The sequence below is a fragment of the Cottoperca gobio genome, chromosome 9, assembly GCF_900634415.1.
Source record: "Cottoperca gobio chromosome 9, fCotGob3.1, whole genome shotgun sequence".
Lineage (NCBI taxonomy): Eukaryota > Metazoa > Chordata > Actinopteri > Perciformes > Bovichtidae > Cottoperca > Cottoperca gobio.
This window is the reverse complement of record NC_041363.1, coordinates 27,163,369-27,186,670: the sequence shown is the minus strand read 5'-3', so window position 1 is coordinate 27,186,670 and position 23,302 is coordinate 27,163,369. Positions and strand designations below refer to the sequence as shown.

The 23,302-nt window shown below is 41.9% G+C and overlaps 1 protein-coding gene across 2 annotated transcripts; it reads right to left on the bottom strand.

Annotated features, from left to right (window-relative positions):
* Positions 1-138: 138 nt before the first annotated feature.
* zfr (zinc finger RNA binding protein) lies at positions 139-21,803 on the bottom strand. 2 transcript variants are annotated; one of them, XM_029439244.1, is made up of 20 exons: positions 21,661-21,803; positions 21,399-21,480; positions 20,162-20,441; positions 18,791-18,929; positions 17,912-18,130; positions 15,817-16,061; positions 14,974-15,177; positions 13,620-13,938; positions 11,736-11,911; positions 11,515-11,634; positions 10,805-10,950; positions 9,776-9,941; positions 8,949-9,166; positions 7,642-7,792; positions 6,951-7,092; positions 4,778-4,875; positions 3,852-3,947; positions 3,194-3,305; positions 1,215-1,312; positions 139-1,000 (listed from the first exon to the last, which is right to left on the bottom strand). In XM_029439244.1, the coding sequence occupies exons 1-20, from the start codon at positions 21,695-21,697 to the stop codon at positions 818-820; spliced, it is 3,231 nt and encodes a 1,076-aa protein (XP_029295104.1). In that variant the 5' UTR covers positions 21,698-21,803; the 3' UTR covers positions 139-817. The 2 variants fall into 2 exon arrangements, 1 of the variants encoding a protein (XP_029295104.1); XR_003832773.1 differs by lacking the exons at positions 139-1,000; positions 1,215-1,312; positions 4,778-4,875 and having other exon boundaries at positions 3,271-3,305.
* Positions 21,804-23,302: the final 1,499 nt, after the last annotated feature.

Sequence of the window (23,302 nt, the reverse complement as noted above, 5' to 3'; positions counted from 1 at the left end):
CCCACTCCGTCAGGAGTTCTATTCTCAGTTCCAGTAATGAACTTCATTTAGCACCTAACCAAGTTAAAACGCAAGCAAGCCAATAAAGTTCCTTATTATCAAGGAAAACATTTAAAAAGCCAAAGCCAGTGCGCAATGTGAACATGGTCATGAGTTCCACAAACCAAAGCCTTTTTATCTATTTAAAGATTATACAAATACTTCCATAGATATGAGAATGAAAAGACATAAAACCACATTTAGGGCCGACAGCTTCACTACGAACAAAGATCTATCAACAGTTAAAGTTCTTCTGAATCTTTGTGGAATGCCTCATAGCTTTTTAAACTTCAGTGTAGCCGCTGGAGACAGAACAAGACACAGCATCAAACATCACCTGCATTAAAACACAGTAAGTCATATTCTAAAGAAAAACTTTGAAACTTTTAGTTGGCCAAAAGAATGCTTTACAACGTAACAACACCGTCCACCTCTGAATGCAACTATACAGATGAATGAAGGCATACATTTAGCATTGCTAAGTGCTAGTGCTGTTGATCATACATCTCCACTTCAAATCAAAACGGACACAGTGCAGAGGGGAGCAGCGGCAGATGTCACCAACACATCAGGTAAAAACGGCCTTAATATTACAGAGGACTGAAGAATCTAAACTAGAACAGCACACAAACATCACATCCTTGTGTGTGTGGTACAGAGCAGTGAGGCTGCAGCTCCACTGATACATCTGTAGCTTAGAAAGGAAAAGAACAACAGCAACACAGGGCCTTAGCCAGTACAGACGACATGTTAGTACTTTGAAATGTACAATAGAAGCTTAGAATCCATCATAATCTTTCTTGTCCTTTTTGCCTTCACCCTCGAAGCTGTCCGTCCCATCACTGTTGTCACGGCGGCGCTTGCGGCTGTTGCGGACGTTGAAGCGAGGGTTGACCTGTGGCAGAGGGTCCATACCCAAAACTTTATGGATCTGACGGAAAGCCAGAAGCCTCAGAGCAAACTGTGGAGAAACAGAACGCAGTCAGCAGGTTCATCTCTACAAGGAACAGTCATCCTCCGCTGGCACTGAAGATCAAGCCAATTCATTATTCAAATCTAATTAGACAGTCTCAATCAATCACTTCACTTCTAACACGGACATTCATCATCACAGCTGTTCTAAACATCATTTATAAAGTTCTCAATCAGCTCGATAGTGAATGTAATGTGTGTACTTGGGCACTGGAGGTAATGTCCTCTCTCTGCTGCTCTCCCATAGACGTGAGGGTATCCACAGGCCGCTTTTCACAAGGATCTACCAGCCCTGGTCCACCTGTTAAAGAAATACAACTGCATTTAGTGAAGTTTCACTTCATTACGACTCCGTGTCCTCCGGATCAATACAGCAGGTCTACAAATCCTGACGACATCTCAAATGTAAAGATAAAGCTGAAATAAAAGTCACACATTGTGATCAACACACACGTGGTGCCTGATATTGTCATGAAGTTGGATCACATGTTATTTGTACAGTACATATTAAACATCGTCACTGCGTTTATACCATTTAATGTTTAGAAGCTAAACTATTTGTGGATCATTTTGGGAGCCTTTGACCCCAGTCTTTGTAAACATGAGGATTATTTGGCCCTTCCCCCACCAGTCGAGACAGTGTCCATAAAGATCTACATCTCACATATTACATATTACTGTTTGGTTAAAGATTATGTGAAGAAAACAATATTAAATCATAAATAAAGACAATAAAGAAGGTGTACAATCAGACAGCGAAAGATGCTGATAAGGTGAACGTCCAGCTATGGAAGTCAGGACACAATAAGGGGACTTGTCCTCTAAGAAATGTCCACCAGTCTAGACTGTTGTTCCACAGGTGACCCCGTCCTTCACACACACTTTACACCCCTTGTGGGCCGACCAATAGTGAGTGGCCACTGAGAACATCACTGCCTATTGTAACATTCAGGGGATCCAGATCAGTCAGGACCAAAGTTGAGGACGGCCGCCTGACCGAGACATCGTGTGTAGCTCCACAGTGGCCAGCAGGTGACCCCCACTTTCTTTTATTTTCTTTTTTTAAACACTGCTCAGCGCCGGTCGATTGTCGTCACATTTAGTTATGGGGCCAGATGTATGAACGATGCATATGCACAGGAAAAACAAACTAATTCTTAAATAGTAGCTTTCATCTACCTTGTGGCGGAGAGAACCAGGCCTCCATTTTGGACAGACCTCATTTTAAAATTCCCCATTTCAGATTTAATGTAGACTAAACCCTTCCCGATAAGTTCCCAGGGTTTCCCTGCCATTATACTGCTTACTGCTATCCCCAGGAATCCGCACTGGAAAAGAGCCGCGAGCGAGACGTGAAGGAGACGCGTGTGTGAGAGGTGAGCGGGACAGGACCGGCACACAGGCGCTCAGTCATCCAATCCACCCCGACTGTCAGCAGCAGCTCTCCAGGAGCCGGGGGGGCAGTGGCTCGCTTATCTGCCTTCACCCGTCTGAGTGAAGTTTACTGAACCACACTGGTTTAAATCAACAGCGTTTGTATGTAATGATTCATTGATTTATTTATTTGGCCACCGTAGTAAGTGAGGAGAAACACACAAGCTCACAGACAGGGAGCCTGGATCAAGCAATGCAGAGACTGTACGTACACACACACACACACACGAATTGCAATTAGTGAATTGTCGTCAAAATAAAAATATAATTAATGAAACAATATTTGAAAGTTTTCTGAATCTGCTTTTTGATTTACAGAATATGATTTCTCATGGCCAACATTGGCAGAAGAACCAAATGTTCAAACGAAGTCTGTGATACGTGTAAATAGTAAAATTGATATTCAACTATAGAAGGTTTTGTCTTTAAGCTTTATGGCCTTATCTTAATAATTGACTAAAATGATGTGACATTGTGCAGTAAGACATGTTGTAGTCGTCCTTTACCTGTCCCTTATTTGTTGGTGTGAGACCCGGCCACTAACTGAATACTGGCTTCTATATGAGAATGTACAGTTCATCACTTTCACACAAACTGGTACTTAAAACACAACAACATGTGATGTTGGATCCACGTGTCCTTCTGCAAGATACTGAACAACAAACCACGCTGTGAGGGTCGCAAGACTAGAAACCTAAACCCTAACCCATTTAGCAATAATCAATGCATAAGAAGGTAAACATCTTACCAGGGAGTAAAATCCCAGAAGAGATACATTCAAAGATACGTCTCAGAGCATCGCCTGGGCTGAGCGGGGCCGAGGCGCTGCTGATGGCCTTCTCAACGAGCAGCTCCATGGCCTGAACACAGTGGACCCAGAACATGCTTACATGAGGGGCAACACACAATCTCCACTTGCATTACAATAGTCAAGAATACAACATAATTACAGAGAACTCATATTTAGTGCAAGAGGCAGTGAAATATAACTAACATACAGACATGCCTTTGCAAATGTTTGGCTGCTGATATTCTATGTTTACAGAATCACAGTCTGAGAAAGCTCAACAAGCACAATGCAAACCGTACTGTTCTCCTAAACATTAGTGCAGGAGGAGAATCTGACTTCATACTCTGACAAATTCAGACGAGACGGGTGTTTGGCAGCTAGATGACGATAATAAATAAATAAATAAATAAATAAATATATATATATATATATATAAATAAATATATATATATATAAATATAAATATAAATATAAATAAATATATATAAATATATAAATATATAAATAAATAAATAAATATATATATATATATATATATATAAAAAAATTAAATAGGAGCTCAATTCAACTTAGTGCTTCGAAATGTTTTATCGGCATGTTTAAGTAACACACTTACCCATCCTGGGAAGGGCGACCATGTGGGAACTCGCTGACAGAGGTCTCGCAGGATTCGGATGATGATCACACAGGACTGAAGTCCATTTGCTCTAGCCTTTTGATGCAATAAAGTTAGGTTTACGGAGTGATAGGAGTGACAAGAGATGGACCAAACAAGTGAATCAGTTCTGCCTCAGAGGTCCAAACACTACTGAGCATAATGGAAGCTTGAGTATGGTTTGTAGTGCGTATGAGCCATAAGAGCTTGCAATCAGCTGCCATTCCCAGTAGTCTTGTACCTCACAGTTAGTAAGGGAGTTCAAAGTTTGCAAGATGCACAAGAAATGAGAACTTGTCATCTTCTAAACCCTGACCCCAGGTTTATCCAGGTATCTCACAAACAGGTACTTCAAAGTACAAGAGTTCACCTGAAGGAGAGTATAGGGACTGAAAGAGCCGAGGAAATCTGCTTTACTTTGCCTGTGCTTTTGCTCAGCTAGCAGAATCACAGGAAACTACTCAGATGTTCCTTTTTCTCTCAATCCCTATTCTACAAAAATATATAGAATAAAAACAATACAAACGTTGAACATGAAAGCACTTCTTGATGGCACAACTCTGTGCAAGTTATTGTGCAGCCTTATGGAATCACATGTAACTATAACGCAGTATTTGGAAAATTGAAAAGAGAATACAAGGATGCCGGTTATTTGCTAGAGTAGTTTTTTCATCAGTTTCAAATAAACTTAGATTTAAAATCAACACATACCAGATCTTTGTTGTTATAATATGTGGCATCCTTGAATATTATTATTTGTTTTTTGCTTAATTTTTCGTCATTACTATAAAATGAAAACCAAATGTGTAAAACACAAATAAATGAATAAACAAAGAAATAATGCATCTCATAAGGCTACAATAAGAAAGTAAAATGATGTTCCGAACCTGGAACCACTTAGCGTGGCGCAGAGCAGCCAGAGCGTCAAGGCATTTTTGCCTGTCCAAGACGTCCGCTGGGTCTTTCACCATACCCGAGGTTACATCTAAAAATGGATTTGAAGTGTCAAAATGGTGATGAGGAATGGGTGTTTGACCAGGTCAGCGAGGCTGGCAAAGAACAAACACATTGCCACACATACCAATGTCTCTTTCCATGACAACCGACAATTGGTTGCTGATTTTGTCATTTTAAAAACGGTTAGCGACGTTAAAGATCTGACTACACAAACCAACATACAGGTGGAGAGATAGATTGTTACGTCATTATGTTCTGTACTAGGGGAATTCATTTACTGACTCGACAGACCACAAATAGACTGATGCGTTTAGTATATCTAAGCCCCAATCGAGCTAAATTACATGACTCCCAAATGTTTTGAAGCCAAATCCATTTGATCAGGTAATTGTGTGTAAAAAAGCTCAGTCACCTTGGTAAGTAAGTACCATGGAACTGTCTTATTTTGCTAGATATTCTTCACTAACGCACTGGGACAGAGGAGGGACACCATGGATCATGATCATTAGTCTGAACTTGGTGCAGAGATAAAGAAAGGGAAAATGGCTAATAGGGAGCGACCTGATAAAGTGGCATGGCAATAGTAGGTGTGGCAACGTCTTTGGGATGTGAGAAAACCTTGGTCAAAAATCCTTCCGAAAGCTGTTGGGCTAAACCTCTGATGGGAGACAACGCACTGGAATTTTGTTGTTTTTTTAAAAGGGCTCTTTGTGCTGGACTTGTAAATAGTTCTATGAATATAAAGAGGAGGAAGCAATGGGTGCTGAAGAAGAGAAAAAAACATGAGAACTACCAGCAAACAAAAGGGGTTAGGATATCACTGCATGCATACCTAACATCAGGAGGCTGGAATAAGACCCCAACACATCAGTGTTTACCAAAGATTCCTGTCATAGCCTTCTGTACCTGAACTTTTAACAATACTCCCCTAAGAGTTATTTTAAATAGATTCAAAAACAATATGGTGATTGTAAATTATAAGCGGTCCATCTTCAAATGATTTGTCCTAATCTTTCCATTGTCAGCGAAATCAAAATGACAAAACTTGTTAGGCTTTCATTTTAGAGTCCTATGTGTGTAAAAGGAAGATGTCAATCAACTCAGGGGAGCACTTCAGAACAGGGGACCTCAGCATGGTGAACTGCGGTTCACCAGTACACAAAAGGAAGATTTGTTTCCTGTGGGAAAATAACATCCAATTTCCTCTGCCAAATCTTGATTTGAGAAAAGGGTTGTAAAATTCAGACATCTTTGCACAATTAATTCCAAATTAAACGTGAGGGACAGAAGTTCCTCTGTTGTCTATTTAGTCATCTTCAAAAGGAATTGTCTTTTTTGTCTCCTCATCTCAAAGGAAATTTGGAGAAAAGATACTGTAATGCATGTCTCCCATTGATTATAGCAACAATAACATGGAAACAGAATCCCCTGGAACACAGGAAACAAAATAGAATCTCACCTGGGATTAACTAGACTTAACACAATGCAAACACTGGTCATGCTTTGTTTAAGAGGATAAAGATAGCATTTGAGAGGTAAGAGCAAAAAGCCTAAGAGCAACACTGCTGGCACTTGCCTCTTTCATCTTGTTTTCATTTAATACTAGAAGTGATTCGTCCCACATGATTCGAGCATTAATTGAGAAAAATAACTAAGTTGGGGGTCTCTGATGGGCTCCCACCTTAGGCCAGTAAAAGCGGATCATCTACATCTTTATTGAAAAAAAAAAAAAAAAAAGAAATCCATTCTAATGGTTTGTCGTTTAAACAAAAGGCGGTATTAAAAATGAAATGTGTTCAGGCCATAGACTGTGCACAACAAACCCTGACGTATAGAGACCACATCTACAGTTCGCAACTATGATGAGCTTGTGCTTCCTTGGTTGGTGGCCCTGTCGTTCATTTCTGATATCCAAATGAATCGTATATGAAGAGCAAGTTAACAGGATGATCTGATTTAAAGCCCAACAAAACTGTTTGTGGAGTGCCAGCAGCACAGCGCTCTTCAGGGTGTCAACAAACATATTGAAACTGATTTCATAGAGAGACAGCAGAAAGACAAGAAAGGAGGTGCAATGGGAAAGGCTGCGATGGGTTTCCCAACCTCCATCCCGGCCATTTTCCTCTCTGATGACAGGTGAAGTCAGGGTGATCGTCACTTGCATCTTTGGCTCGGTACAGGATGTCAGTATGATCGCTCCTTCCTCGGTGGATCCATTGACCTCGTATTTTTCTGGTGTTACCATCTGAAAGAAATGGCGTAGATGCAAATACGCTAACATTATTTCAAAGTCCCTTGCACATACAACTAGTCATTGCTCAAAGTAACAGATCGAGACACTTAGTTGATGTCATCTATACTACTCCGTGGCCACTTTTATAGGTACAGTTAGTGCACGTGGACTGCTCAGTGGAATCAATCACTGTTGAAACATGACTCGTTATGCATGTAACCAGGTCACGTGGCAGGGAGGGAGGGCTTCCTATTTTTAGTTGTGTCAATACATTTGCATTTAAATGAGCAGCCAGTGACTTGTGTATGAACCGTTTGTAATACTGGAGTCAAGTTCCTGTAATTTTGTTTCTAATCCATGTTGGAACATCAGCTTGATTCAGGCCTGTTGCATCACCTACTTCTCCAACAAGCCAGCATTCCCCAAACCATCTCTAGATGAGTAGTGCTCTCATTCTTCCACACAGAAGACTTAACAACTAAACCAAAAGGCACAGAGAGGTACCTATTATAGTGGCCACAGGAGGAACTGATTGTGGTGTGATATTTGTAAAGATAGTACTGTTAGTTGTTTGGGGAGGTGCTCCACAATGCGGGTGAGGAGGCTCTGTGTGGGCTTCTCAGAGCAGAGCAGGACCAGGTTGACATTCTTGTCCCCACGAAGCAGCAAGCCTTTGGCCAGGACTCCAACCCTCATCACTCCCTTCAGGGCTCTGGACAGTTACACAGGAAAACATGGGGGAGCAAAACGGCAAACTTTAAAATGTCATCATTCCGAGAAGTGAAACATATCAGAGTACAGCATTTTGTCAACACTATAGAGTAAACTGTTAGAGCTCTTCAATTTAGCCGTCTAATAATGTCTAATTCTTTTTCCTCTTGCACATTGCTGTGTTTGGATGAAAGGTGACGAGCTGACAACCCATCACTCACTTCTGCCGTTAGATACATTTATTGTATGATTAATGCAAAATTAAGGTTTCACAGAGTCCAGCACCAGCCTGGGTGATGGGGAACTGCACAAGTACATTGGATATATTACATAAGTAGTCAGCAGCTGTGCCCCAAATGATCTTACTGCGTAAACCTGGAACCTCTGGAAAAGCTCAGAGTGAAGAAAAGCAGCTTAGACGTCCTGATATTTCACTAGGATATACGATACACGGCGCATGTGTTAAAATAGAAAAGAAAAAAGCTAAACAAAACTCGAAGGAGTGGCTTGTTACTAAAAATGATTAAAGCTGGTCCACCTTAACAAAGGAAAGTCCACCTTAAGTGAGCCTGGGCCAAAGTAGTGGCTAACCCCCTTCTCTTTAGATCAGCAGGTGGGACTATGCTTGGGTCTGGAGGAGTGTTAGCATTTATTCACAGACATAACTCACCTACGAACAGTTATTCCGCTAACATTTTTTAATAAAATGAATTCCCTGCTTAGATGCTTGAGCCCATTGGGAAGTGAACTTAGTCCCACCGGGCCCGATGCATCTTGGGAGGCCCATCAGTTTAATAGAAAGCGAAGAGTCTATTTTTGACGGTATTGAAAAATCATACCTACGGGATTTGTAAATTCTCTGGTATATTGCGATACAGCTCGAGTCTAGAGCAGATGGTGGTTTATCATTAGAGTCTGCTGCAGGATGTTAAACATGAGTCCACGTATGAAAACACCTACATCGTCATAATGAGCGTAAACAACAAACATGGCTATTGTTCGTACTACTCACAGCTGTCAAGCTAGCATGTTAGCTTTCAACGGAAACAAGCTTCAACTGAACATGGGTTTGCAAAGCTGGACCTGTGCAGGACTTGGTTAAATGTTAGCCTTGCTGTGTTCTTAAACAAACATCAGTAGACAAACAGACATCACACCTGTCTTTAGAGGGTTCTTTCTCCTCCTTCTCCTTCTCCTTCTCCTCCTCATCCTTGGACTTGTCCTGGTCTGTAATTATGTCTGAGACCTGTTTGAGGGCACGTTCTGTGATTGACACGATCTTTTGGATAGACTGGAGCTCATCTTCTGAGGGGTAGATGGCTGCATGCTTGGTCATGACATAGCGGTCATCTGAAGAATCGGGCCGACGTGGGGGCTGAAAGACAAAGGTTGAAATCAGCAAGAATGTTTCCAATATTCATTTAAGATGGATTATCATCTTTTGATACTTTTGTTTTATGTGTAGGTTGTTTTACTTAAAACCAGAGGAACCAGCCTGTACTCATAATAAGATTCACATGCATTAGGTTTCTCAGAAATAGACATTTGCTGGAGGTTTGATGGTGATGGAAAATAAAGCCTTGATAAAAACCGGTTTGTTGTCCTGCATAAGGCAAAACATCTTTTGTTGCTACTATTTTAATCTATTGACACATTTTTAAATAATCTCAAAAGGGAATCCTGAAATAAAATTTAAAAATTGGTTAAGAAAAAATAAAAAGTAAGTCAGGCTACCCTCTCTGCAGCAAAAGAAAAAGTTAAACATATTACGATATCCTTCCCTTTCTGTGTGTGTGTTCAAACTAAGCTAATGCAAACTAATGATGATGTGGTGTTTAGATGTCAACAACCAGGAATTAAAGCAACAGTTTGTCACTAGGGGGGCGACGATTACCAACTCCAAATAATTTACTAAAGTGAAATGTGAAGTGTAACAAACTTATGGTCCCTAGGAATATACATGGACACTAAGATAAAGCCTTACCACAGGCCCCTGAGGCTGCAGGCCAGGCATGCCAGGCCGGACTCCAAGCAGACCAGGAGGGCCAGGAGGCCCCTGTGGATACCCCCCGTCTGGCATACGTCGACGGTCATCCCAGTGGTGCTGCTCCTCCTCCATACGTCTCCAGTACATGTCTTCTTCATAATGCCTGGAAATATGAAAGCGCAGCTCGTCTCCATCACATTTTAAATGTGAAAAACTGTTGAAACTTGTTTTAAATGTCTAGTATTCTAGTGTGATGAACCCCATTCCTCCAAAAGCATTTGCGTCATTCGGCAAGTCAGTTAAGACTGTCATCTCAGTCATGGTGTATCTACAAGTGTTCCGTCAAAATGTAACTGGACTTGCTTTAGATTCTTAAAAGACATTTTGCCTTTTGTCCCAAAACCTTCCTCGTATCCAAAATGCTGGTGTAAATGTAAATGACCCTACAGAGGTTAAAGATGCAGCAGGGGCTGATAATGCAGAGCGTTCTGGCAACTAAAGCAGGATCATGTGTCATGTGATCCAAATCCGTGTGCCTCGTGCCTTGTATGGACCCATCTGCATTCATCATATACACCATCATTGATGCAGTTCTTTCCTTTATCGTAGCACTGAGATCGGGGTCTGTAGTACTTTAACTTTAGCCGGGCTGCCAGTGGTACAGTTAGACATGTTGTTAACCAAGTAGATCGATCTTGTTCATATGAAAATTGAGAAACAGACAATGCAGGTTTGCCTGTGTTGTTGGCAGCTCTGAGGAAATGGAAAGCGATCCGGTTGTCTTAGCGACAGTGGCACCAAGAATTATACCACTTGGAAACGCAACGGGAGGAAAGCTGTCCGTTTGTGTTTTAATGTATTACCCATCTGTACAGAAAGACTGCCGACAGGTTCATCTTAACCCTTTTAGAAACGGAGACTTTGATAACCAATGTATCTGCCCAGTTAACAGCCCAAGACTGTGGATACATCATTAGTGATATACTAGATCTTCCCTCGACAAACATTAATAAGTAATAACCATACCTCATCTCCATTCTCCAGCGCTCCTCCTCCTCTCTTCTTCTCCAGTATTCCTCTTTCTGCATCTGCTTTCTCATCTTTTCTTCCTGAATCTTTCTGGCTCGGATGCTGGGCTTCACCTCCACCTGCAGATCCGGGTTCACCTTTTTCTACAAAACATCACATGTAAAAAGCTGTTTAATGGGTGTAATATAGAATACTTCATTCAGATATAAAGTGGAAATGCAGTCAGCTCTCACAAGGGTAATCAATAAGAAAAGGAAAAGTGATGGTTTAAACATATTACATGTTTAAATAATATTGATCAAGCATCATCCCTGGACATTTGGCAGAAAGTTTAATCAGGTTTCGTACCTCAGAGCAGAACATTAAGAGTTCATTCATGAAGCTTCTTCCACTCGCTCTCAGCATGGACAAGTTCTCTTTTGAGATCAATAAACATGGAAGTTTTACCAAATTCATAACCATAAAATTAGAGCATGGCTATGTCTTTGATCCAGCACTGAATCAGTCAATATGCCTACTCTTTTAAATCAGCCAATAAGCTTTTAGATCAGATGTGCATGGACTGAATCCCTATTTGAGGAGGTGTCTGCTCTACATCTGAACATTGGGCGCACCCCGAGAACTTCATTTCCTGCCGAGACATCGGATGAATAAACCAGCGTGTAGAAATATTCTGTGGAGTGGTGCAAGACAAGTCAGCTACACACCTTGTATTGCAGGCGATGCCGACGACCTTTAAGATGCATTTCCTTTGCATTTGGATCGTTGAAACTGCATTCACACAGCTTGCAATGGAAGCGGATGACTTTGCCTTCATCATTTCGGACCTAGAAAAGAGTTCCATGTATTACACTCAACATTTAAAACACTTTTCTGCTCAGTCAGTGTAGGTTGGCTGTAGCCCATTAATTAGTCTGTTAAAACTTACTTCCTCAACATAGTCATGACCAACAGGCTGCACGTCACTCTGCAGCGCAGCCAAGGCCGATGCGGACAGAGAATCGGAAACTTCATTCTTGGAGTCACCAGGAGAAGGTGTTGCAGGCTTAGAAGCCTCCACTTTGGTCTCGTCCATCTTCACTGTGGTCTGTAATTTATTTCCACCTGCATTCGAGAGATTACAATGTTGTTAAATCATAGACCATTAACAGTGCTACTGCTAAACTAGTTCTATATAATAATTAAACATAAAAAGACAATGTGACATGTGGTAAGGTGGTTCTGCGAGGAGGAATTCTGAGGGAGAGATTTCTTAACGTGGTTGTCAAAATGGTTAATACAGTGGACAGTGTTTTCCCTAGGTTTACTTCTTTGGGGGGGCTCTGTGGTCCGTAAAAAAACACCTTGAATTTCAGGGGGGGCGCCCCTCCAAGACAATGGTAGGGGAAACACTGGTGGACATGACGAGCATTATAACCAGCGCAGATTGTAATATAGCCAACAACTAATAACTCTATTTTTAGGCTCGATTAAATGGCTTTACAAAAAGGATTTTCTTCCTAAAACAGAAACACATGTAAACTAAAAAGGACTTTAAATAAATGCCATTAAAGAATAAGCAAGTAGAAAGTTTGAAACGTTCACATTCTAGCATTATGTACAGAAAAGCTGTCATTTAGATCAATGAGCACATAAATAAATTTAGCGTTTCCTGTTTGATCTCAAACATTGCTTTTCAAAGCATACCCTAATTAACTACTGCTACAGACACATTTCCACAACTTTAGGCAAGGGGAATCCCCTAATAAAATCACAAATAAACTGCAAAACGTCCAGAACTCCGCTGGTCCCCGGCTCACCTCCACCCGCCGCCAAAACCACATCACACCAGTTCTTCGAAACCTCCACTGGCTCACGGTTAAATACAAGATTGATCTACAAAGCCTTAAACAACCTGACCCCTCCTTATCTCTCCGCCACATTACCCCCCGCCTCAGGTCCGTAGAGGCAAATACCCTAAAGCCCACCAGGACCTTCTCAGTTGATGCACCCTCCCTCTGGAGTGCCTTCCCAACTACATCAGACAGTCAAACACCATCTTTCAAACAAGCCCTTAAAACACCTCTTCAAGATCTCCTTTCCCCATCTCATCACTCCGCTAGTTTTATCTGCTCTCTTCTGGGTTTGTTGTTTTGCCTTTTCATCTTGCGTGTACGATTTTGTATGTACGTTGCTGGTACGAAATGTTTCTGTTGTAAAGTGTCTTTGAGTACTTAGAAAGAGCACCAGAGGGAGTCATGTGCTCTCGACTCGATCAAACAGATATTTCTGGTGCAGTTGGTTTTTAAGATAACTTACAAATATGTATTTAAAAAGAGCATCAAAATCACAGATTACTTTTTACTCTGTACCGTTTGTAATTGTGCTTTCTTTGTTTTGACTTGCCATGGGTCTACAGATGCTATAATCTGGTACGGGGCATCAAATGGTGACGGTTCATGGTCCCTTTTAAATAAATACTGAAAATCAGCCTAATTTTATTTGTAACAAAAGCATTATGAACCTGGTTAACACCTGCCCTCATGTGTGGGATCACATCGTGATATAGTGAGCAAAAACAGGAGGAGCTTTTCACAAAGTGAAACCCAGAATATGTTTTGGATTGCTGGAAGAAAGAAAACATCTAGCGATAAAGTAATGGATTTTTGGCTGTCGATAATTGTGCTGCACAGTGAGCAAACACAACACTATTTAAGCCGTGCTAACACAGTAAAGCATAAGACTGCAAAGATTGGTTCATCATATTTCAAGATTTCATGAGAAGGATCAAGTGAAACAGAAAGAAGCCAAGTCCTGCACGTGTGCTACTAACCAACAAAATTGATCTTGGGAGTGTTGACTTTCTTCCCAGCTGAGGCAGAGTTGGCAGCGGAGAGGTTATTGGCCAATTGGTTCTTGACTCCTGCCATTCCACTGCTGACTATGTTGACAGGTTTCAGGTAGGTGGTGCTGGAGCTGGTGGCAGGGGAGGTGGAGGCAGCCACACACAGAGAACTGCTGTTGCTGGAAGTGCTCAGGGTAGCTGTGCTGGTCTTGCTGGGAGCAGCTGTGGTGGAGGACGACGTCTGAGTGACCATACTGGGCTCAGTGGAAGGAATGGGCTTACCAAGTTTGGTATGAAGCTTCACAACCTGGAGAAAATAAAAATAAAGAGAGTATTTTTCAGAAGGGCTCAGGTTTCAATTTAACTTACAAAGTATACAGCTTCTTCACCTATGTATGAATTGGGTTTGTTTTATTATAACACGAGTCAGCCACCACTCTGTCACCATTGTTCTTCTAGTTTGCTCTTAAAGTGCACAAGATTGATACATTTACCAGTAACTTTAAAAACACACAAGATTTAGGGTGAAAATTCACATGCAAAGAGCAATTTTTCATACTATATTTTTCATACTATAGATAATGTTGTAAAGTTCTCTTTTGCAGGATTTTAATTAAACATATGCTTAAAAGCATTTAGACAAAGTTATACAATATATATTGATTATCGTTATTGGCCCCTAGTTCATACACTTCATCTCCTGTCTGTTTTATCTCCTTCTCTGTGGAGTTGCACGATCTCTAGGTGTCTACGCATTTTCTCTTCCATACCAAATTACAAAGAGATGGCGCTGCATCAGAGGGCTGTCGGTTACTACCATCTAACAAAGGTTAATCCCACTCGTTGCTGACTGATTCAGGGTAGATATGCAGTGTTTCCCCTAGGTTTATGGCTTTGGAGGGGCGCTCACCGTGCGGGGGGGGATTGCGTGCTCTGCGCGGGGAGATTGTGTGCGCGGCACGATTTCTATTTAGTTATCCCCTCTCCTTTCTTCCGCTCTGTAGGTGTGTGCGCACGTGTGTGTGTGTCAGCTGCGAAGCCCCGCCCTTCGCAAAATGGAGAGAATGTGAATGCGCAAAGTAGACAGTACAAACTGAAACGTGCACATAAATTAGATCAATAGCATAAGCGTTTAGTTTATTTAATAAAAGAGACCTGTCAATGTGAAAAGTGAGTTGTGAATAATTAAAATATATTCATTTCTTTATTTGAGAAAAAACAAACAAAAAAAAAACACCTTGAATTTCAGGCAGGGCGCTGGGCTCCGTTGGCGTGGCGCAGCGCCCTGCCAAGACAATGGTAGAGGAAACACTGATATGTAAAGTCCCACTCATATTCATACCTTCTGGTGTTTGGCTCCACGGATATGTGCAGCATAGGCATCGGCGCCAGTGCAGGAAACATCACACAGTTCACAGCGGAGCTGGTTTTGAGCATTGCGGGCCAACACCCCTCCACCACTACCGCTGCTGGTGCTGCTCTGGGAAACCTTCAGTGCCGCCTCCTTCTTCTTGTGCTTCTGGCCTTCAAGATGTTCCTTGTAGGTCTTATGCATTCAATGTTTGGAGAAAGACAGAGCCATTAGTCACACTGGTTGACAAGTATTTGTTGGGACACTAATGATTTTGTTACTTTGGTAACCTAAAAAAACATTGATTATTTCATTCAAGGATTTCTCTCAACTACGCTGAGGAAACTAAAAAAAAGGTAAGGATGTTTTGTTTTAACAAATGTACTCTGAAGCGCTCACACTGTTCACTTGCTCATGTGTGTTAACAGACAGCCGATGTAGTGGATCAGGGTATATATAACCCTCTAACACCCATCTGTCACAGAAATAGCTAATACAATACCTGCCGATTGGCTCTGGCCCTCTTTACTTTCACAGCAGTTACAACTAGAAGGACAACACATTGACTGCAAATATGTGTATACATTACTCACAGCAACGTGAAGTTTGTATGTTCATTTTTTATAGTCTGTCTGCATGGACATGTTGAAAGCACACCTCTCAAAAACTTCAAAGCATTGTACATCACTTCAAGTGAATCATCATGGAGATGAGAAAAGATTAGACGGACACTGCGACAGGTTCCCCACAACAATACTGCATCCTAAAATAAACTTATATCATTACATGCATCCTACTTGATTTGAATGTGATGTTAACTCATATTGAACTCACCTGCGGGCCAGCACAGCTGATCTTACAGACATCACAATAGTGGATCTGAGGAGGTTTGGGCGGTTGCTTTGGCCGAAGCTGCTTACTCTGAAAGGGGGGTTTCTTGGTGAAAGTGTTCCCTGTCCATGCTGCTGTTGCTGCTACAGCTGCCACTGCCTGCTTCTGTTGCTGCTGCTGCTGCTGCTGCTGGTAGTAGCTGGAGGCTGCAGAGTAAACGGCTGCCTCATATCCCGAGTATGAGGTTCCTGGAAAAGGATAAAGCACTTAAAAGCGAAACGAAGGAGCAGTAGCCGAGACAGGACAAAAATGTATAAACCCCAGACTGTCTATGGTATAAACAATAAAGTTGCCGCTGTACTTATGCCCAAATGACGTTGTTTTGAGTGTTGACGGAGCTACAATGTTAGCTTAGCCTAGCCCTGATCGAATCGATCTCCATTCAGAAAACAAGCATTTAAATAAATGTTTTGCTTGACAGCCCTGGCTGCACATTAATTCAAGCTTTTCACTAATTGGTATCATTATGTAGTTAATTCGGCATCCCTTTGATACGCTTACGGCAAGAAAAATCACAGCAAAATCTGTTCATTTTATTTCATACCACTGTAGTAAACAATATTAATTCAGACTTATGACTTGCTAGAGACACTGAATGCAGTTTGTCGCCAGATGATGTTATGAGTTTGATTTCCTGATGAATCTGGGACTTCCACAACATCAATAAGCAATAGTGCTTATTTTGGCCATGGTTGATGAAATGTTGTTGGGATCTACATGGAGGTAAGCCCCGCCTCCTCCCCAGCCCGTATAGCGTCAGAAAACAAATGATGCGGCGGTTAAACTCGCACAAGTAACGCAATGCGTCCAGTGTGAACGCACCATTAGTCTTATTAGAGTTGTTACTGGTGATACCTTATGAATAAAGTCAATCAATTACAAATTTCAATGTCTTTACTATACTCTTTAAAGGGGGGAATCCTTGTTCCTATCAAGGGCCATTTTTTTTTTTTTTTTTTACAACATCCCTCGAGGGCCATACTAATTATTGAACTCATAACCTCTGCAATTGTTTTTACGACACAGCCCATTCATTTCACCTTTCTTTTATGCTGTGCAAAAAAGAAACTTTTTTATCCATGTATCTTTCTGTTTTATCAGAAAACAATCCTTTATTAGTCCCACAACGGGGAAATGTATCTTGTCACAGCAAAAGAACATATGAAGTAAAAAGGCAGTAAACAATAATTAAATAGAATAAAAAATAATATAAGTACCAAGTGGTTGATAGAAAATAAAGTGAGTATTGTACATGGCAGTGATAATTGCACAGCAGTGATGGAACAGTCTGATCTTGGTGTGGTGGTCTACCGATCTATCTTTCCATGTTTGTATGTTCCGCTCTGCAGAGAGCTGCTTGTTGGGACAAACTCCACCGAAGAGCGTTAACTTTATCCAAACGCACTCGTCCTTTCAGCTCGTGCAGTTCGACATGTTTCGTGCAGTAATGACGCTCAAGATTATTTTTCATTACCGCAAGCGCGTCCTCACAAACTAGACACACTGAACTTTTTCTTCCACATATAAATAATCGTTCGTCCATTTCTCCTGGAAAGTGCGACATTCCACATTTCTCTGTTTTACACCCGTCACGCTGCGTTCACTGATGTCAATGACAGTCGTTTAAAATTGAAGTTTTTTGACACGACCACGTGATGACACATTCCGCTCGTGTTGTGTTCAGGGACCCTGACCTTGGCCAGTAAAAACAATCAGTCGCCCTTTTAAGATATTGCCTTCTAGTTCTTTTTGCTAGAGGATTTTGTTTGCGTGCGTTTTACGAATTACCTCGAGGGCCGGATCAAATGGTGTCGCGACCATATACATACGGTGTCGCGGCCATATACATACGGCCCGGAGGCCGGATACATACGGCCCGGAGGCCGGATACATACGGCCCGGAGGCCGGATACATACGGCCCGAAGGCCGGATACATACGGCCCAGAGGCCGGATACATACGGCCCGAAGGCCGGATACATACGGCCCGAAGGCCGGAGGTTCCCCACCCCTGCTTTAAAACAACATTGAAAGCTTACCAGAGTAGGTGACAGCATTTGTGCTGTAGGTTGGACTTTGGGAGTAAGAAGGGACCACAGAGGCAGCAGCGGCCACAGGCTGGACAGTGGAGGTCACTGGGTAGATGGAGAAGGTGGACGAGGCTGGACTGGGAGCAGCTGGCTTTATCACAGTCACCTGTCGAGTCTGCTGGCTCTGGGTGTATGATGTTACCCCCTGGCTATATCCTGCTTTGGGGGCTAGAAAACACAAAGTGGATATTATGCATACCTCTCAAAATCATTTGTTAATGTAAAGCAAAATGTTGAATGGATACTGTTGAATTAACTTGTTACTATGTGTACGTCTTGACATGGGGAGCATACATTCTTAAGTTGGAGAGTTCCACCTGATCAGCTTTGGCTGTGGGACAGTTGTATGTTAGCTAGACCATGCTAGTCGGGTTAGCTCCTAGATATATAGCTCATATGAAAAATAGTTTTGGAAGACAACAAAACATGTCATGTGCCACCCACAGAGCAGAAACAGCAACAGGAGGAGAACACTGCTGTATCACAGACAATATTTTAATACACTTAAAAAACTACACCTGGAAGAAGACCAGATGATACGGTGGTTAGGGTCGGCAAGAGTGGGCTCTCAAGAAAGAGGTAGCGTGCATACAGAGGGGGAAACTATAACTTAACTTGTAATTCAGTATAATTCTGTAGATCATCAGAAATTTATGGAACTACACTACAGACTGGAATCTCTGCCAGTGGTGAGAAGCAGGCTGACACGCTGTCCCATATGAATGGGAACAACTCGGGTCGATCACGCAATTAGTAAACCAGTGTCATATATGTTGCTTTAAAAAAGGGGTACAAGTAAATAAATAAATCAGGTGTGTATTTGCATACCTGTCTGGTAGTAGGACTCTGCCACGCTGGGTTGTGACTGTGCAGCAGCGACTGCCGCTGTAGCAGTGGCCTGTTGGTAGTACTGCTTACTGTCATAAGCTATAGCAGGAGCTGTGGACCGGACATAGGAGTAAGAGTCCTGCAAAGGAAAACAGAGTTTCAGGGTTGGCGGTTCAATTCCTGGTTCCCCCTGTCCACATGCTGAAGACTGCAAACCCCAATCTGCCCTCGATGTATCAGGGTGCGTGGATGGTAAAGGAGCGGTTTGGATAAAGGAGCGTTTGATTTCAGTCCATTTACAGATAGTGAATACAAAATATTAAATGAAAAAGTACTGGTGGTTTCTAAACCACCCAAACAATTACCCAACCTATTACACAACAGGTACAGTGTTTTTTTTTGTTTTGGGGGGGGCACATACAGTGCATTCAGAAAGGTTTCAGACCATTACATTTATTTCTATTTCGTCCTTATGTTGCTGCCTTCTGCTTAAATTTTAAATATGTTTTCCCTTAATCAACATTCAATACCCCATGATGAAAAAGCACAAATCAGAATTTTACAACTCAACGTAAATGTATTAACAAGAAGTAAACTGAAACAAAGTATTCAGAACCTTTGCTAGGACACTGAAATGTAGGTGAAGTGGACCGCCATTTTTTTTTTTGAAAGACATTTTTGCCTTTAATTGACAAGGCAGTGCAGAATTAGGGGCAGAGAGAAAGACCATATGACATGCAACAAAAAGTCCCACGACAGGAACCAAACCCAGGACATTGTGGATGTACGTCATGCGCAATAACCAATCGGCTAACACCATTTCTATCTTTTTCTAGAGATGTTCGATTGGTTAGGGGTACATCATATCGTTCACGGAAATGCAGTATCATTTTTAATATGATAAAAAGAAAATCATATTGGGTCAAGTAGTCTGACTTGTTGAGATAATTGAAAAAGTCATTATGCACAGCAACAACAAGCATGGCTGAAAGCAGCTCCCCTGGACGCAGCCTCTCTCTCTCTCTCTCTCTCTCTCTCTCTCTCTCTCTCTCTCTCTCTCTCTCTCTCTCTCTCTCTCTCTCTCTCTCTCTCTCTCTCTCTCTCTCTCTCTCTCTCTCTCTCTCTCTCTCTCTCTCTCTCTCTCTCTCTCTCTCTCTCTCTCTCTCTCTCTCTCTCTCTCTCTCTCTCTCTCTCTCTCTCTCTCTCTCTCTCTCATAGCAAAGTGCATCTTGTTAATCAAAACTTTATTAGAATCAAACTAAATGATAGAATAAAGTAGCCAGCTGGACGTAAATGAGTACCGTAGTTGGCCGTTTGGCCAGCAGCCGGAGCTTATGGTGGGCAAAGAATTTAAACAAACTTGTGATGTACCTGGTAGTTTTGTGAGGTGACCGGTGGTGGTGGCGGAGGGACTTCCGGTTGGCGCTGCGGGTAGCCGTAGTCTGTCGCAGCGTGGGTTTGCTGGTAGCCTCCATAAGCTGCAGCAGTAGCAGCTGCTACAGAGACAGGCGCAGGCCTAGCTACAGCAACTGTGGCTGCAGAGGGAGCATAGGCCGCTGCCACAGTGTGTGCCGCCACCGGTGCTTGATGAACAGTGTAACTGGCCACTGTGGTGGGATGTGTGTATGCTACCCCGGCAGCTGGCTGCTGACTGTTAGGACAACACAAAAGAAAAATATCAAAGGTTAGCTGGCCAGTCACTTCTATTGAGGCAGTGATTTTAAAATGGAAAAAAAATAATTATGATCGGCTGAGCCACATTAAAACCTGTTGTAAAATACTCTACAAAACACACACAGCTGTGACAGCTCTACAATAGAATCACCGACTGGGATGGTGGGAAGAGACTGACAGGATAGAGGAAGACCTTTGCCTAATGATATTAAGTAACCCACAATTAAATGAATGATATTTAGGTTTTAAATTAATTTTAAACACTTTTGCCTTCCAACATGGTCGGACAACATGTTGTTCAAGCTAGTTATTTTCTAGTATAACCTCACTTGCAAAGTAGGTTTTCACATACAAGGAATTTGCGTTTGTGTATTGTTGCACAACATACACATAGTAAGAAATAAACGGATATATGGATAATTATACTGTTGTGGAACATTACGTCATATGAACCCTGTTTTATTTTATTTATAAACTGTATGTTCACACCTACAATAACACACTTCCTTGTTCATTCAAACTACGGTGCGCTTGTCAAATAAATTCACTGGTTTATTTGTCGCAATGTAATTGTATCCAGCAAAACAAATGTCAGTGCGCACATTCCTGGTGGTGGATTAAAAATCACTGGCGAACTTCGGCAGGTTTATTCCTCATAATATTATAGACCGCTGTGTTGTGTTTTGGATGCAATACTGAGACTGGACTTCCAGTATAATATCTGATCTTCTCCTCCATCACCGCAGTGTGAACTCCCGTTTGATGCAGCTGCAGCAGATAACCGCCCCCTCCCCCAGCCTGAACAATGGTAGCAGTAGGCACCATACAGCTGTACATCGCTGCATCACATACTAACGCAGCTCACGTTTGAGATAAGAAACAATATGCAGCATGTGGGAACCCAAATAGAGGAAAATTACTTTGGTTCCTGTACCTGTACTGGGCGGCAGCGCCATGGGTAAATCCAAAGTAATTGCCGGTAGCCATTTTGGCATCTTCACCAAGCCGGCTGGGCACTGCGGAGGACAGACATAGAGGATCATGCTAAGCTAACAGTTAGCAGCAGGCTCGGCTGAGCGGCCCAAGGACTGTCCATTATCGCAAATATACTCATTTTGCTTCTACATTTATTAAGTTACTTAACCATACATCTTTCTAGCTTGTAAAACAATACTAACACCTTTATTGATACTCACCATAGGTGAAGGACACTACTGGACATATGGGAATCATTGGTTTTGTGTATTCTAACGACGACTGAACAGGAGGACACCAGCGTATTTATATTACATGTCGTACCAGGAAATGTCTCTTTGCGCCTGCGCAGAGGACAGAAGCGGTGTTATGCAGACTTCTGCGTGCCCGTTGAGAACTGCCTACACTCACGGGTGCGCGCACAACTGCGACAGGAAGTTCTCGGCATAACACCTGTCCTGTCCTGTCCTCTGCCCCAATCCCACACAGATGTTTGTTTGTTTACTGATCACTGACTTTATTTAAAAAATAAGTCTGGCACCGGAAGTGCTCCTTCAAAAAAGTTTTGTTTCTATTTCAAGAAAGCAGGTCACTGTATTGATGATTACCTTATCTTGAACAAGAAATGTAAGATCTTTAGTAATAACTCAATGTTAAAGAAAAACAACACACACACACACACACAAAGCATGTAGTTTTTGGGTGAGATTGCTGCCATCATGATGTTGCCAATGGTGTCATTTCTCAGGAAATGTAGATCACACATACAGGTAATGCAAAAGTAGGCATCAAAATGGGGTCTGTCCAAATACCCACACTTTCACTCTTGAAGACTTTATGCGTGTTCATGCACCATCGGGTATAGTGGACAGGTGTGTCTGAAAAATGCAAATAAACAGTAAGCCTACACCTAAATCACACTCCTCCTAACACTGCTTCAGTCCCAGCTCCTCCTGTCTACAAATCAAAGTGTCTTACGAAGTTTCACTGACTGCTGTAACTGGAATCTCCTTTGTAAGGATTCTAATTATGGCTTCACTCATATCTCCGTTTTTCTCCCTGGGGCAGACCACGTAACCTGAGGTCCCATCTCACTTGTATCTGATATGCTCCATTTCTCTCTATCTTTTTTCAGGAACGCAATTTGTTTCTGTATTTTGTCCAAAAAAAATGACAGCTTGTGTGTTGACTTCTGGGGGAGTTTAAACCTTTTGAGATGTTTATCCTGCTCATCAAATCTCTGAATAAAGCTTGAATGTTTTTTCTAAACTAATTTCACAACCTTGTGTTTTTGGCTAGGCAGTGGTGAGTGTCTGTAATATCTTCTTCCATCTCTCAATCACACTCCTATTTTAGAGCTGCAGTCATACAGGTACATCTCAATAAATTAGAATATCGTGGAAAAGTCAGTTTATTTCACTAATTCAATTCAAAAAGTGAAACTCATATATTATATGGATTCGTTACACACAAAGTGAAACATTTCAAGCCTTGATTTGTTTTAATCTTGATGATTACGGCTTACAGTTAATGAAAACACAAAAATCAGTACCTCAGAAAATTAGAATATTTCATAAGACCAATAAAAAAAGGATTTTTAATACAGAAATGTCGGCCTTCTGAAAAGTATGTTCATGTGTCTGCACTCAGTACTTGGTCATGCCTCCTTTTGCATGAATGACTGCTTCAATGCGGTGTGGCATGGAGGCGATCAGCCTGTGGCACTGCTGAGGGGTTATGGAAGCCCAGGTTGCTTCGATAGAAGCCTTCAGCTCGTCTGCATTGTTGGGTCTCGTGTCTCTCGTCTTCCTCTTGACAATACCCCAGAGATTCTCTATAGGGTTCAGGTCAGGCGAGTTTGCA